The 16,429-nt window shown below is 31.8% G+C and overlaps 2 protein-coding genes and 1 long non-coding RNA gene across 14 annotated transcripts in view; all 3 read left to right on the top strand.

Moving 5' to 3' along the window:
* The window catches only part of LOC117684045 (uncharacterized), a 365,862-nt gene that overhangs the window by 139,682 nt on the left and 209,751 nt on the right, over positions 1–16,429 (top strand). The window lies entirely within an intron of this gene.
* Positions 2,627–3,118, top strand: LOC136274121 (uncharacterized). Its single transcript, XR_010712420.1, has 3 exons — positions 2,627–2,676; positions 2,760–2,896; positions 2,989–3,118. It is a non-coding gene; the product is annotated as an uncharacterized lncRNA (long non-coding RNA).
* Positions 5,323–7,480, top strand: LOC105339688 (uncharacterized). 6 transcript variants are annotated; one of them, XM_066080427.1, is made up of 9 exons: positions 5,323–5,660; positions 5,860–5,916; positions 6,051–6,107; positions 6,274–6,330; positions 6,496–6,552; positions 6,718–6,774; positions 6,940–7,023; positions 7,121–7,178; positions 7,298–7,361. In XM_066080427.1, exons 1-7 carry the CDS (start codon positions 5,657–5,659, stop codon positions 7,014–7,016), a joined length of 366 nt encoding a protein of 121 aa, XP_065936499.1. In that variant the 5' UTR covers positions 5,323–5,656; the 3' UTR covers positions 7,017–7,023; positions 7,121–7,178; positions 7,298–7,361. The 6 variants fall into 6 exon arrangements, with proteins under 6 accessions (XP_065936499.1, XP_019927492.3, XP_011443650.4 ...); XM_020071933.3 differs by lacking the exon at positions 6,051–6,107 and having other exon boundaries at positions 7,298–7,480; XM_011445348.4 differs by lacking the exon at positions 6,718–6,774.

Raw genomic sequence — 16,429 nt, 5'->3', positions numbered from 1 at the left:
AAATTACATCAAAGAACCCATGGAATTGCAGAGGAGCAGGTCTTTAGTAAACATAAAAAATAATGATCAAAAATGTTTTCTGTATTCAGTTTTAGCAAAGCTTTACCCTGCAAAGCACAACCCTTCCAGACTGTGTCATTACCTACAGCATACTAATAAACTAAATATGAATGGAATTCAGTATCCAGTTCACCTGTCTCAAATACCCAAATTTGAAAATCAAAACGACATTTCAATAAATGTATTTGGATACGAAGATAGGGAAATTTTACCAATGCGCATTACAACATCAAAAAGGAAGTCACATGTTGATCTGCTTTATTTAAAAAAAAACAGTGTTCTTTTTCACTATTGTCTGATTAAAAACTTGAATCGATTTTTGTACCGAACAGAAGGTGGAAGAGGTGGACATGCACATTATTACTGCCCATATTGTTTGCATGGATTTTTGGAGAAAAAGAACTTAAATAAACACATTGACTTTTGTATGTCTCTCGGAGAACAAAAGATAGAAATGCCAATACCAGGAGAAAATGATATTCTGAAGTTTACTGAAATTGCAAAGCAGTTGCGTGTACCGTTTATAATTTACGCCGATTTCGAAACATATGTAAAACCAATTTATACTTGTGATCTTGATCCAAACTCATCTCACACTTGCAATTTATCTACCTTTGAACCTTGTGGATATGCTTATCATATTGTATCTACAGACAAAAGGTATTCTAAATCACCAGTTGTCTACCGTGGTGACAATATTGTGGAAACGTTTTTAAGCAATTTACTGGAGGAAGAAGATAGAATTTTGCAAATTCTGCGTAGGATAGAACCAATGCATATGACGATTGACGATGAAAACTTATTTGAAGCAATTACACATTGTCATCTTTGTGGTTTAAAGTTTCAAAACAGATTTGATAAAGTAAGAAATCATGATCATGTCACGGGGGAATTTTTTGGAGCTGCGCATAACGACTGTAACTTGCTTTTTAGGCAGGTGGAATTTATACCAGTAGTATTACACAATCTCAGGGGTTTTGATGCACACTTGATTATGCAAAGAATAGGTCGATTCAAGAACAGACGTCTGAACGTTATAGCCAACACAAATGAACGTTATATATCATTTTCAATCTCAAAGCTGAGATTCGTTGACTCTTTTCAGTTTCTTTCCACATCTTTAGACAATTTGGTTAAGAATTTGAAATCCAGTGGGGAACACTATTTTGTTGAATTCAACAATCATTTTAAGTCCCAACAAGAGAGAGATCTTTTATTGCAGAAGGGAATTTATCCTTACTCTTTCTGTACGGATGCTTCAAAGTTCTTAACAAAAGAACTTCCTCCAAAGCAGGAATTCTACAATACTATTACCAAAACTCACATTTCAGAAGAAGAGTACAAGCATGCTGAAAAGGTATGGAAGGAGATGAATATTCAAACAATGGGAGAATATCATGATTTGTATGTTTTATGTGATGTATTGCTTTTGGCTGATGTATTTGAAAGATTAAGATGTGTGTCTATGAAAAGCTTTGATTTAGATCCAGCGCAATACTATACTCTTGCCGGTATGTGTTGGAGTGCTTGTTTGAAGATGACTGGTGTTGAACTAGAATTATTGACTGATTTTGAACAGTATCAAATGATAGAGCGTGGTATACGTGGTGGTGTTGCAATGATGACCATGCGTCATGCTGAGGCTAATAACTGTTACATCCCAGAAAGTTATGATTCAAGTAAGCCAAACGTATACCTTGGATATTTTGACATGAATAATTTGTATGGTGGAGCTATGGTTGAACCCCTACCTGTTGGCAATTTTTGCTGGTTAAGTGAAAAGGAAATTTTAGAGCTTGAAATCTTGAATGTAGATAAAAATGATAAAACGGGATATATTTTAGAGGTTACTTTGGAATATCCAGCTCATTTGCATGATTGCTATAACGATCTACCGTTAGCACCAGAAAAGCTTTTTATTAAAGTGGAGGATTTGTCACCTTACTGCCTCAAGCTCTTCAAAAGACTTCATAAACAAAAAATTGGAGGAGAAATATCACAGAAGTTGGTTCCAACCCTTCGAAGTAAGGACAAATATGTTGTTCATTATAGAAATCTTCAATTTTATCTTCAGCATGGACTAGTTTTAAAAAAAATACATCGAGCAATAAGCTTCGATCAGAGGGCATGGCTCAAACCTTACATCGAGTTTAACACTAGAATGAGACAGCAAGCGCAGAATGACTTTGAAGTGTCACTTTACAAAGCCTACAACAACATTGTTTTCGGGTATGTTACATGTAAGAAATCATCATGCTCATTGTATCTTCGATCGTTTTACATCTTGCTGAATATATTTTTATTTTATACCTAATTTTAGGAAAACCATGGAAAACATTCGAACTAGACTGAATTTCAACATTGTACATACGAAAAAGCAACTCCAGAAGCTTGTCAGCAAGCCCAGTTTTGAGACTTTCAGCATTTTTAATAAACATCTTGTTGGAGTTAAAAACAAGAAAGTAAAACTTTTGTTAAACAAGCCTATTTATACTGGGATGACAATATTGGACCTCTCCAAACTCTTCATGTATGAATTTCATTATGATTTTTAAAACAAAAATTTGGGGAGAATGCAAAATTGCTAATGACTGATACGGACTCTCTCTTTTACAGGTAAAATAAAGCAATAGATTACTTTGTTGAAAAAAATTCGTATAAATATTGTGAAAATGTTAAGTATTTTTTTTTCCTCTTAGGTTTGAAGTACGAGATCTTTATGTGGAGATGCATAAACATCTAGATTTGTTCGACACTTCCAATTATCCTACAGAACATTTTCTTTTTAGTGAAAAAAACAAGAAAGTGGTTGGTAAAATGAAAGATGAAACAAATGGTATGTAGTTATTCAATTCATAAGAAAACATTTTTTTTTTCTTGAACTAAACATCTAGCATATGAATTTATATATATATTTTTTTTTGACAGGGAATCCAGTGAAGGGATTTATAGGCTTACGCGCAAAAATGTATTCTTTTATCATTCACGATGAAAAACGGAGTGAAGTCAAGAAAGCCAAAGGTGTTTCCAAATCTGTGGCTAACAAAGAACTCTCGTATGAATTGTACCTGGGCTGTCTTTTTAGTGATGAAATGGAGAGACATCAAATGCGTTCAATTCGAAGTGAAAACCATAATCTTTATCTCAAATCTATAAACAAAATATCTCTCTCACCATTTGATGATAAACGATACTGGTTAGCACCTCATGGGGTTGAAAGCTATTCGTACGGACATTTTAAAATTATGAATGAATGAAAAGGACAAACTTTGTTTTCCATAAATTTATTGCAATAAATGTTTATAACATATTATTTTCTTCTTTTTTAGTTAGATGATAAGTTCATCGGCACTGTCATCAAGCGGAATCGCACGCTTTTTTAGCTCAACTCTCCGCTTCTTAGGCGGAGCAATAGTCATCTGAAACATATTTCATGTATCTTAAGTCATTCATTTCAAATATAGTATTTCTTATTTTTTAAATCCTAATTTAAGTAAAAAGAAAATTATAAAGTAAGTAATAACTAACCAAAGGCGGACTTGGTGGAGATGCCAAATTTCGCAAGAGGTCCGTGCCGGCCTTTATGTCCTCTCTAATGACCCATAGGGCATCAAAGACGTCAAGTGGGAGGGAGACTTGTTTCCCTTTATGATTGTCTTTTTAAAAAGAAAAAAAGTAAATGTTAGTTATTTACAATGTTCATAGAGGTATTACTCGTTGGTGCATTGGTTGATATAAGTTTGATATATATTTTATACTAAGTTGTTTAAACAAAAATTAATAATTTAACTACAATCATTCAAATTTTTATTAAAGTGAAATGTTGAACGATTGGTTACAGAATTTTTAAATACAAATAAGGTATGTTTTAAATTTTATGATTTTTAAATTGAGAGAGAGAGAGAGAGAGAGAGAGAGAGAGAGAGAGAGAGAGAGAGAGAGAGAGAGAGAGGGGGGATTTTAAATTTTATCCTGTGCGTAAATATAGTCATTTCTATAGAGGAGTCAAAACTTAATACTTTATAACAGCCCAACTTTTAAATCTTTGATTCAATATATTTTTTTAAACTATGATAAAGATAAATTCTTACCCTGTACGTGAATGTAGACCTTTCCTCTGAAGAATGTCATTTGAAGGGCATAGTGCCCTTTCCTGTATTGATCACTCTCTTTTAGAGTGAATTGGGGAGTTTCTCCATCTGGAGACAATTCTGTTTCAAACCTCACTGTGCTTTTGCTGCCATTTCCAATCACAATAAAAAAAAAGATCTTTGACGAGATGTACAGAAACAAAGTTTTTTCAACCCATTATATAGGAAGATGTTTTTTTATTACACATCTTTGTTTTTGATCTTCAGATGATAGATCGATTTAATATGAAATGAAATTGTCAATCATATACACTTCTGCATTGTCTCACGATCACACACAACCACCCCTTTTTCCCATTAAATGTCCTAATATGTTAATTTGATGATTAAAAAGATTAAAAAAAGTGAGGGGCGCACTTTCTGCAAGGAATGTGAGGAATATTTGTCCTCTGTAAAGGCAAGAGAGTAGTTTTGCAAAGGGGGGAATACCACCCTCCCCCAGTATAAGGAGCTCAAAATTGATGGGGAAAACTGGGGAAAAGAATATAATCAATAAAGTAAGTAGAAGACATTTTATACTTATGTAAAATCAATACTGTACAGCAGCGAAAAAAAAGGGGGGGGGGGGGGGTCGACGTCTATGCTGTATTAGTAGATAGAAACGAATACTATATATAAGTAGATTATATGCTTTGATTTTTCTTTTCCCTGTATAGTTTCAGTGAAGGAACTACAAATCACAGCTGGGACTGTCCTGAATATCCTGAATATCAGCACTAATCACTATAGTAATTTGTAAAAAAAAAAATGTACAATCATTAAAAGATTATAAATTTGAAAGAATTGCATCATTGTTGTTGTTAGTCTAGCTAGTTGTATGCCTTTTGGTAAACGAATTAGAGTTATCTCACTTTAGGTTAAAAGGTAAATAATTTATGTGTATGAACAGTCAATCGGATCTTCTCGAACCTTTCCGGCAAGCTCGGAAAAACACCTCGAATGTATTACCTAGAAGTGCATGACAACCCCCCTTTTTGTAAAACATGATATAAATAGAACACTTTTTTATTCATTTGATTTGTAATTTACTTTATTTCACTTCAAAAATAATTTTCATCGGGTTTGATTTTCAAAATATAAGCGATAAGCTTACTTTTTATTTCCGGGAAAAAGCGACCTCTAGAATTAACCCATCGATGAATCAGGCGGTACAAAAATGATCACCATCATATTTTATTTATCTTTATGTTTCTTGGCTGTGGGGGGGTTCAACCTTGGGGAAATCTGCAACAATGGAGTCTGTAATTGGCGCGGGGATGGTTTGTACAATGGTTGCATCGACGATGCCTTCTTGCGATTTGCCCATTTTGGGATGGGGGGGGGGTGATTGATCTCAGATGTGCGCACAATATACAAGTTATATACGTTGATGACACTAATCTGCTATGCAGCGATGAGTTCATTTTGAGCAAACGAGACATCACCCTGTACATGAATGATGTTAAATGTGTAAGTAAATTTTTAAGATCTTCTATATTAATACTAAGATTTCTCACTTTATCTATTTATCTTAGTTTGCAAAGTATGAATGTAAATGATGCAAATTGTTTAAAGTACTGTATAACAGATAAGGATACACTGATCTGTGCAATAATAGAACATGTTTTATTATGTGAGTTTAATTGACTTATTAAATTTAATATTTCAGCACACTTCAACCAGCTCCTCTCCTCTGCCCGCTTCACCTTCCTCGCCTATCAGCACAGTAAGTATTAGTCACTAAATTTTTATTTCTATGAAACATGCAGTTATATTATTATTTCTTTATAAACTTACACTGATCTCATCGTGTGAATCTGTAAAATTATTACTGTAAAACATGTTTTTTTAATATTTCAGCACCCTTCAACCAGCTCCTCTCCTATGCCCGCTTCAACTTCCTCACCTATCAGCACAGTAAGTATTAGTCACTAAATTTTTATTTCTATGAAGCATGCAGTTATATTATTTTTTTTTTAATAAACTTACACTGATCTTACAGTGTGAATCTGTAAAATTATCACTGTAAAACATGGGTTTTTTTTATGCGACTTTAATTGACTGATTCAATTTAATATTTCAGCACACTTCAACCAGCTCCTCTCCTCTGCCTGTTTCACCTTCCTCGCCTATCAGCACAGTAAGTAATAGTATTTGTAAATAATATTTATTTCTAGAAAGCGCACAGTTATATTTCTTGATAAACTTGCATTGATCTTACAGTGTGAATCTGTAAAATTATCCCTATAAGAAAAGATGTTTAATTTATGGGAGTTTAATTGACTTATTAAATTTAATATTTCAGCACACTTCAACCAGCTCCTCTCCTCTGCCCGCTTCACCTTCCTCGCCTATCAGCACAGTAAGTATTAGTCACTAAATTTTTATTTCTATGAAACATGCAGTTAAATTATTATTTTTTAATAAACTTACACTGATCTTACAGTGTGAATCTGTAAAATTATCACTGTAAAACATGGGTTTTTTTTATGCGACTTTAATTGACTGATTCAATTTAATATTTCAGCGCACTTCAACCAGCTCCTCTCCTCTGCCTGTTTCACCTTCCTCGCCTATCAGCACAGTAAGTATTAGTATTTGTCACTAATTTTTATTTCTAGGAAGCCCACAGTTATATTCCTTGATAAACTTGCACTGATCGTACAGTGTGAATATGTAAAATTATCCCTATAAGAAAAGATGTTTAATTTATGTGACTTTAATTGACTTATTAAATTTGATATTTCAGCACACTTCAACCACACATGGCTCTTTGACCACGCACACCACCCCCACCCCACCATCTGCTTCAACTTCTTCACATGACGACACAGTAAGAACTAATATTTACTTTTCTATGAAGCACATAGTGTGATTATTATTTCTTTGTTTTCTTTATATTCTTATTTTTTTAATTTGCTTTATAACAGAATGACTCGACTGGTGATGATAGCCCCCACATGAGCACTCTCATGACCATTGTCATCAGTAAGTATTCAAATCTGTAATTCTTTTACATTGATTTTTTCCTTAAAAGTGTATGATGTACAGATATTGAATGATAAAAAAATAAATGTATTATTATTTTTAATTACCCAAATTTCTAGTCCACATGGTGAGAAACATTTATTTTATACAGCATTGCATGTTTATATATATATCCCACCTGTATAAAGTATATGCATATTGTAGATTGCTTTGCTTACTGCAGAAACTAATACATGCTATATTTAGACTGTAATGCCTGCTTTTTTACACTGTAGTAAATTGTGCATCTTATATATAGCATATTAATGCATGCTTTCACTTATGTTTTTTATATAAAAGAAAATTGGCAATTGAAAAAGCAAGAGCGGAGAGGGAAAATTTTGAAACTTATACAATTAGAAATCGATTATTTAATTTCGAAGATGATGATGATGATGAAGTCACCCATTTCTACTCTGAAATTTAAACTACTATGCATGATCTCATCTACTTAGTAACCTAATTAGGAACATTATCTTTTTAGTACCCTTTATTATTCCTTTCTCTTTTTTTTTTTTTTAGGTATCTCTGGACTTATCCTTTATACATCAAACCAGATAAATATATTCAGTGGGCATATTTTGGAAATTTATGAGATTCTTAAAAAAAATTTACAGAAAATTTCAAAATTGTTATAAATTATGTTTCAAAAATGTCAAAAAACAAAATAATCGTCCCCACCCCCCTGTAATTAGAAATCTCCCTCAAAGAAATAGACGACCCCCAATCAGATATGGTTTTGAGTAGGCTTTAATTATACTCTACACATGTGGCTTTCCTCTCTTTTACTTTTGGTTAGACTAGATTGAATACATGTATAGCTATTTTCTTTGCATTTGATTAATTACTCATGTGGGTGCTATCATCATCAGTGGAGTCACTTTGTTATGTATAGAATAATCTGTTAGCTATAGCTTCTCCCTATGAATATTAAGAGGGTTTGATGGTTTTGAAGATTTTTTTTTTAAACTACACTGCTCTACCTAGAAGAGCTGCATATAAAGAGAAGGGGAAATGTTATTTGAAATGTGTAGACTAGCTTACAGAATATCTTAGTTTATACTAACTGTTAGCTTTTCTCCTGAATGTTAACAATACTATATAAATATATACCTAGGTATGTGATTGTTTTTAATCTTAAAAGACGTTTTTTTTATTCTATAACATTTTAATTTCTGGCCAAAAAAGTGTATAAGTTCTTAAAGTTTTCTACTTCTTAATTTTAAATGAAGCTTTATATTTCAATATCATTTTAATTTTTGACAAAGTTTTTTTTTTTTGCATTAAAGAAAGTGAGTATACATTTAATATTTAATTTTACAGTTGTTTTCGTAACCTTTGAAGTTTCCAACTCACAACAATACCATCTTTAATCTGTTCGGTCAATGTTTGATTCTCTGTAAATTAATATTCTTTATATATAACCATTTCTAGCACAAATAACAATTAAGTTTTTCTACAGTGCTTTTATTACCATACATGTATATGTAATAACCAATTCGCGACTTTTTATTTCCCATTGTGTGCTGGTTGCTTTTATATTTTCATTTTAATCAAAAGTTTTCATTATTTCCCATTGTGTGCCGGATGCCTTTATTTCCCATTGTGTGCTGGTTGCTTTTATATTTTCATTTTAATCAAAAGTTTTTCATTATTTCACATTGTGTGCTGGATGCCATTTATATTTTCATTTTTAATCAGTAGTTTTCATTTTAATCAATGTGTTTCTCTAATCATTCCATGTACTTTGATTTTGTGATTTTATTCTGCTGTGTGATGGTTACTTTCTTATTTTGATTTTTCTAATCTCTAATTAGTTTCATTCTAATCAACATTTTTTTTTCATTTGATCAATAATTATTCTCTAATCATTCCATACAAATATTTTGATTTGTGATTTTTATTTGCGTTATTATTGCTTTAACTTTGCTTTAATATTCCATTTTAATGGGTAAAAGTTTCTATTTTGACATTGTTTTATATTATATATATGTTTTTAGACTTGAATTTTTCAATTCTACAATAAACATATTAGAAATAGACGTTTTACTTATTCTTTAAATGGTGATGAAAAGAAGAAAGACCACTTAAATTAAGGATGAATTATGAGGAAATGTGTGACTGTGTATCTAAGCAACATTCAAAACACGTTGAAGCTTCAATCGCAACTTCTCGGACCTTTCCGGTAGGCTCCGAAAAACACCTCGACTGTATTAACATTACTGGATGTTGGAATTTTATACAAAATGGAGTCACTTCCCATTTAAATAAGTATCGGCTAGACAGCCTTATAAGTCACTTCTGTGTTATATTTTAGGGTATATCATTTATTCAATGAAGTCTAGCTTACATCTCAACAGATCGTAAAATGTGTTGTATTTATATCAAGTCTTTTAAAAAGGGGGTTGTCATGGACGCTTAAGTAATACATTTGAGGTGTTTTTTCGGAGCCTGTCGGAAAGGTCCGAGAAGTTGCGATTGGTTGAAGCTTATAAATGCACTGCTATATAAATTTGGTAAAAGGAGGTGCATGTAGTAATTATTGCTCGAAAGCCTTTTGTAAGAAGATGTTGTATAAGCCTTTTATTTCATTTAAGTCAACCCTATTTTAGATATTATATAAATATAAAGCTGTTAAATGTTAAGTCTTTTGTGTACGATGTAGTAAGTAGGATGATGGCTTCCACAAATTTCTATACTAGTATACCTTATTTACATAGATAGTATTCTAGGATGATGGCTTCCGCAAATTTCCATATACCTTATTTACATAGATAGTATTCTTTGCGCCTTCTGTAAGACTATTAAAACCTTCTGTTCAGATGTCAATCATTTTGCGCCTTTGGTAAGATTATAATAGTGAGCCTTTTATTTTCATTTACACATCATAATATTATGCACCGTCTTAGTGAGATGGGTTCTTCTGTTGATTATTTAAACAGCAGTAAGGTTAATCATTATGCAGTGTCAAAGTAATGTAGCAGTGTGGTAATTTATGTTAATTAATTAAACTAATTATTTTGCGCCATCCATTTCATTAACATGATGATACTAGTTCATTGGCCACATTCCTTGATTCAGACTTCATTTGATTCGATATCCATTTTAATCATGTTAATTAAACAAATTAAACTATGTTAATTAAACTTAATTAAACTAAGACTTCATTTGATTTGATATCCATTTTAATCATGAGTGTTAATTAAACTAATTATTTTGCGCCTTCCATTTCATTTACATAAATAGTATTGTTATATAGCATTGGGGGAGGGGCTTAAACTGTTTTAGAATCAGCATTATTCTACTACTCTTGAGATCTACTTTTAAAGAAATTGGACGTCAACTTTTAAAGTAAACTTTGCTTATTTTTCTTTATTTACATCAGAGCGGGGTACTAATGAGCATTGGTTCACAGATATCTCCTTTTGCTAGACTTGTCCTCATCTGAGTAATATCATGTTGGTGTTGATCATTAACTACATCATTATTTAGTTTATTCTGTTTCCTGTAGAGAATCCAATTATACCTGACCTTGAGGTGAGAAAAAAGAAAACCTTTCTTGAAATCCTTACACAGGAAGACAGAAAACAGACATTGGCTACGTAAACCTCTTAATGCAATATGATGTCCTTATCTTCAAGTATGCACCGACCCGAGTCACTCATGTCACCTATTGAAATTGATCTTTGTCCGTTGTCGTGTGTTGTCCGTCGTGCGTCTTTCCCTTACAATTTTACATTTTTAAGTTTTTCTTGAACACTAGACGGGGTATTGTCACCATTTTTGGTTTGAAGCATCTCTTGAATAAAAGAATCTGAAATATAATCAAAGTACTGGGAGTACTGAAAGACGGGGTCTTAAAAGTGTCCACGTTTTACTCGAATGTGTTCCAAAAATTGTGAATTAGAATTAGTTATTTCAATCTAATATGTTAAAATTCGGCTTTTTGCAATTTCCTAATACTTCTTTATAATTGTCGAAAGTTGACACAACGGTATTTTATTCAAAATGAGACCCAAGACAATTTTTAAAAGCTAGAACTAACCGGGAGAATCAAAACAGCTATATGTAGGTCGATAATTTAAATCATTTGATTTATTTAATTTTGTGATCCAAGGGAAAATCCACAAGTCGGACGGTATCAGTTATACAAGGTTTATGAAAACTCCGAAAACTCTCAAACTGCTGAATTACCGAATACAGTTAACATTTGTTTACCGATAACAAACACAGGCACCTGACGTTAGAATTATCTCTTTTTAAAATAAGATTATTCCAAGTACTATAACAATAAAAAAAAATTCGTCGCGGTAGCAATTTTGATTTTTTAGACCTGTTTATCTGTCACGGCTTTCTTGCAGCGATTCATATAGAATTAATAGGTAACAATAAAAAATAAATTCGTTCGCCACTTACTACTTTTGTCTAAACTCGTGCATCATCTACACAAATTACGATAAAACTGTTCCTGAAATTTTTATTAAAAACCATGATCCGAATTCAGTCGACTGTGTTTAAAATCGATAAAATTAGAAAATGGAGGCCGAAAGTGATTGAATCACAGTTTGGGGTACACTTTTCCTGAGGGGCTGTTACATATGTCGTTTAAAATAATGCAACATTTTTTCTTAGCCTATTAATATACAACCTCAGGTTCATTTACTTTTGATTTTTGTATGAGTGTACAAACAAAAGTGGTATGAAAGAGTGATTATAATATTTAAAAAAAAGGTTTACATCAGTTGAATCGAAATTATGTATGTTTGAATCTGAAAAACACAAATAAAAAAAAATAATGCAACAGAATAATAAAGACATACATTATAAATTTACAGAGATAAGTCAGTTAAAGGACTGGTTAGAAAAAAAAATAAGGAAAATGTCCAGATCAGTTACTTAGTGCTAATGCTTAAGGAGAGTTGATTTCATGTTTAGCAAAAAATATTCACTTGGCGGTAATATGTTTTACTAACAATTGATTAAGGTAACTCCGTACCTATAAAATTAGGGGTTCAAAGTTAAAAATCTAACTTTTTTTTAACTTACTTGACTTGAATTTCATCAAAAAATAATTAATATATATATATATATATATATATATATATATATATATATATATATATATATATATATATATATATATATATATATATATATATATATATATATATATATATATTTATTTATTTATTTATATATCCATACTATTTAAGATGTAAGGTAATAAAAACCAAAGGCTGAAATTATTATCTGAAAATCACACTTTTTTTTGTTTAAATTAAAATTAAATATAAATGGACGGATACTTGTTTGTCTATTTAAATTTTATTGCTTACTATGCCAGAAAACTTAAAATTAATTTTAAAAAAAAATTGTTTACATAAGAAAGACTATAGCATTTAGATATATCTCCTATTATTATTTCCCTTTGTAATTATTGAATTATGTCGAATATAAGGATGAAAAACGCTTATTAAATATCTCCAAGTTAACAATGATATGGGTTTTTGATGTGCACCTATAATAACATAGAAATTACAAATTTATTTGCAAGAATTTTAATGAATTCATGGTTTATGTAAAATGTATGACGTCACAGGAGGGTTGATTTACTTTAAGCAATAATTATTGTATAATAATTGTAAATTTTAGCTATTTATTCAGAATAATTTGATTTTAAAATTTCTAATACCGGTATATGCAAAGTTTACACTTTTAACAGCAACATTAACAAATGTAGTAGCAAATTGTCATTTAAAGGATCTGTGTCCTTTCGATACACTCTCTATTAAGCGCAAATTTTCGTGCGTGTCTTAGAAAATATGAACTTAACTTCGAGAGCGATTTAATTAACATTTTTTTCGAAGAGCAAAATAAAAGATTTGTACATCAGATTTTAAAACTACGATAAAAGCTTGTCGTTTCATCTTCTTAAAATTGAGATAAGTCGTATTTATTTACACGTACTACCACACGGTAAACTAAATTTAAATAAACCAACCATGCATTATTTCTGAATTCAGAGGTCTAAATTGGTGCAAGATATTTACCAATGGGTGAAAAATCAGCTGAGATTCTAATGAGAGATTTGTCCGTTATCAAGTATAGAAAAAGTGTAAACTTATGTTTCATAACATTAAAAAAAATTACATTATAATATATTCCAACTAAGCCGGACAGCATGAACATTAACATTTAACTTGGTTCTTCAATCGACAAGACTTTATATATATTTACTTTATCTATTGGTCACCGAAAATGTATAATCTATATATATTTTGCTTACAATGCATTGTTCAAAGTTTAAATTCAGTTTAATTAACTAAAGAGTCAATGAACGAGAAGGCAAGTTCAGACTTGTTTTTATTTTCTATTTACAAATTTCCTTTCGAGATGAACAGCAATCATACCGCAAGTAGACTGGAAGCCAATGAAACACCCAATATTTAATATGTAAGACATCTGTGTATAACCCGTCCAGATTTTAACCTCGGCTCATACATGAAGTTCGGAATTTTTCAGGTGATAGATTATTTCAATAAAATTCACAATTTTCAAAAAATGGCACATTGTGTTTGGGGACTTTACACTACATTACACAAAACAATACAACTATTGAACCCGAGCAAGAATATTTTGATCAAGAAAGATATTATTTTATTTTCTTTATAGAATTTGGCTTTTACAGAGAGGACTTGAAACGATTTAATGCGTGTTTTAATTATATATGTTCACAGAAATGCTTGAAAAGTTTCTGCACTATTTTCCTACGCGTAGTCTCAATTCATGTGTTCTACGCGTGCCTTCCGGTTTAAGACTTCGGCTGAGAGTAAACTAATAAACGTGACCCCGTCTAAAAATTATGACCCTTTCACTCTCAGGGCCCCATGCGCGGGGCCAAATATCCAAATATGGCCAAATTGTTCTTCTCTACTCCTTGTGCCACAATATTATTTTTTTGAAAGGTTATTGATGATGTGAGAATTCTCCGACTCGTGACCTATTCAGATATATTCAGATCCTAGATTTTGTAAAAACCAAATACTTGTGAATTTGAAGAATTGATGTCAATGTTTATTTTTTCATTAGATGTCTGAATCAGTCAATCCTCCTCTTTATGTCCCCTGAGTAAACTCAGGTGACCTATTACAATCTGTTTTCGTCCGTCGTCGTGCGTTAACAATTTTACATTTTTAACTTCTTCTTAAAAGCTACAAGTCCAATTATTACAATTTTTGTTATGTGAGGCATCTCTATGGTAAGAGGAATCTAAATTGTGAAATTCGTGGCTCTACCAACCCAAGGACACCACAGGTAGGGCTAATTATAAAACAAGCCAAATTTTGTTCAAAATATTTTCCTCAACTCCCAAACATGTGAGGGAAAAAAATGTTGCATGGTTGTGATGTCTTTGAAGCCCTCTTCCAAAGTTGTAAACATCATGGCCCATGGGTCAGGAGTTTAGGCTCTGGGGTGGGGCCAATATGGCCATATAGTAAAAATGAATTGAATCTTAGAAAATCTTCTTTACTCTCATGTATATCTGTAAAAAACTAAATGCATGATTTTGATGTCCATGACCTCTTCCGAAAATGTGAAATTCATGACCCCTGTGTCAAAGGAATCTTAGAAAATCTTCTCTACTTCCATGCATATTTGTTTAAAACTAAATGCATGATAATGATGTCCATGAAGCCCTCTACCAAAATTGTTAAATTCATGACCCCTGTGTCAGGGGTTCAGGTTGTGGGAATTGGCCAATATTTCCATTTAGTAAAAATGTATTGAATCTAAGACAATCTTCATCTTTACTCTCATGTATATTTGTTAAAAACTAAATGCATGATTATGATGTCCACGAAGCCTTCTTTCGAAATTGTGAAATTCAAGACCCAAATATGAAAGGTTTAGGCTATAGGGTGGGGCCAATATGGCCATATAGTAAAAATGTTTTAAACCTTAAACAATCTTCTTTACTTCCGCACATGTGGGCAAAAAACTGAATACATGGTTATGATGTCTACTAACTCCTCTACCAAAATTGTAAAATTCATGGCCCCTGGGTCAGGGGGTCAGGACATTGGGGGGGGGGATATAGTGTTAATGCATATAATGTTTAAAATCTTCTCTATTCTCACAAATCTGTATAAAAAAAACTGACTTCATAATCAAGTTTATTAGGAAGTCCTCTACTAAAATTCTATGTTTCATGTCCCCTGGAGAACGGTGTTTGACTCTAGGGCAGGGCCAAAATGGATGTATAGGTGTTATGCATATGATGTTTAAGGATTATCTTCTTAACTCACACACACCTGAAAGAAAAACTGAATTCATGATTTTGTAGACCAGATCTTTAAGTTTTTCACAAAAATATAGGTTTCATAGTTCTTTTTGAAATATTTCGGGCAGGGGGGGGGGGGGTGGTCGTCATTACAAATTTATAGTTTTTTACTCCAGAATGAAATCTAATTAAATGCATATATGAGACTCCTCGACAAGTTTGTGTATGGGTTATATGCTACTCAGGTGACCGTTAGGGCCAATTGGACTCTTGTTTATTTGTATTTTTAAAAATTATTTTATATTCTACCTCTGACATTTTATCAACAAATGTATACTATGTATATGTGTATTATGTTTTTGATGGTGTGTGTTAAAAACTGAATATAACTGGATTATCTGTGGAGTGACCGATATCTGGACTTGTTTTAAATAACGTGTCAATATTGGAACCTGTGTTCTGTGTACATGAACTCTACAGTATTTTGTTATTGTACTTTCTTATCATTTTATTTAACAGTACGTTATCTGTTTAAAATATGTGGTCTGTGTGCATGGACTATACAGTAATTTGTTATTAGGAGTTGATTTTAATCAACTCTCCTATGCAGTTACTCTGACAAACCGAAAGTGAAACAGTGTTTGGACCAAAGAACAAATCATCGCCGCGGACATGACTTAGTTCTTGAAAATAATTGATAAATTCGATATAAAGTATACTACAGCATTGTTTTTCACGCTAACAAGATCTAGTTCTTGTAAATATTTGATTTATTCGATGTAAAGTATGCTGAAGCAATTCTTTTCAATGAAACTTATTCATAAATACCTTGAAAATAGTCAGATTTTAAAGGGTACGAACATTTAAGATATTGTTTGTAGTGGTATGAAATCTTACGCCAGAGTTTAATATAGTCTCGTTAAACTCGACG

The sequence above is a fragment of the Magallana gigas genome, chromosome 1, assembly GCF_963853765.1.
Source record: "Magallana gigas chromosome 1, xbMagGiga1.1, whole genome shotgun sequence".
In the NCBI taxonomy this organism is placed as follows: Eukaryota; Metazoa; Mollusca; class Bivalvia; order Ostreida; family Ostreidae; genus Magallana; species Magallana gigas.
The sequence above is the reverse complement of the archived record's forward strand: the minus strand, read 5'-3'. Positions and strand labels throughout refer to the sequence as shown.

Excerpts from the sequence above, each read along its gene's own strand:
- LOC105339688 (XM_020071933.3), top strand. Across the intron at positions 7,024-7,120 it reads CTTCTTCACATGACGACACA|AATGACTCGACTGGTGATGA; the intron begins GTAAGAACTAAT and ends GCTTTATAACAG. Across the intron at positions 7,179-7,297 it reads TCTCATGACCATTGTCATCA|TCCACATGGTGAGAAACATT; the intron begins GTAAGTATTCAA and ends CCAAATTTCTAG.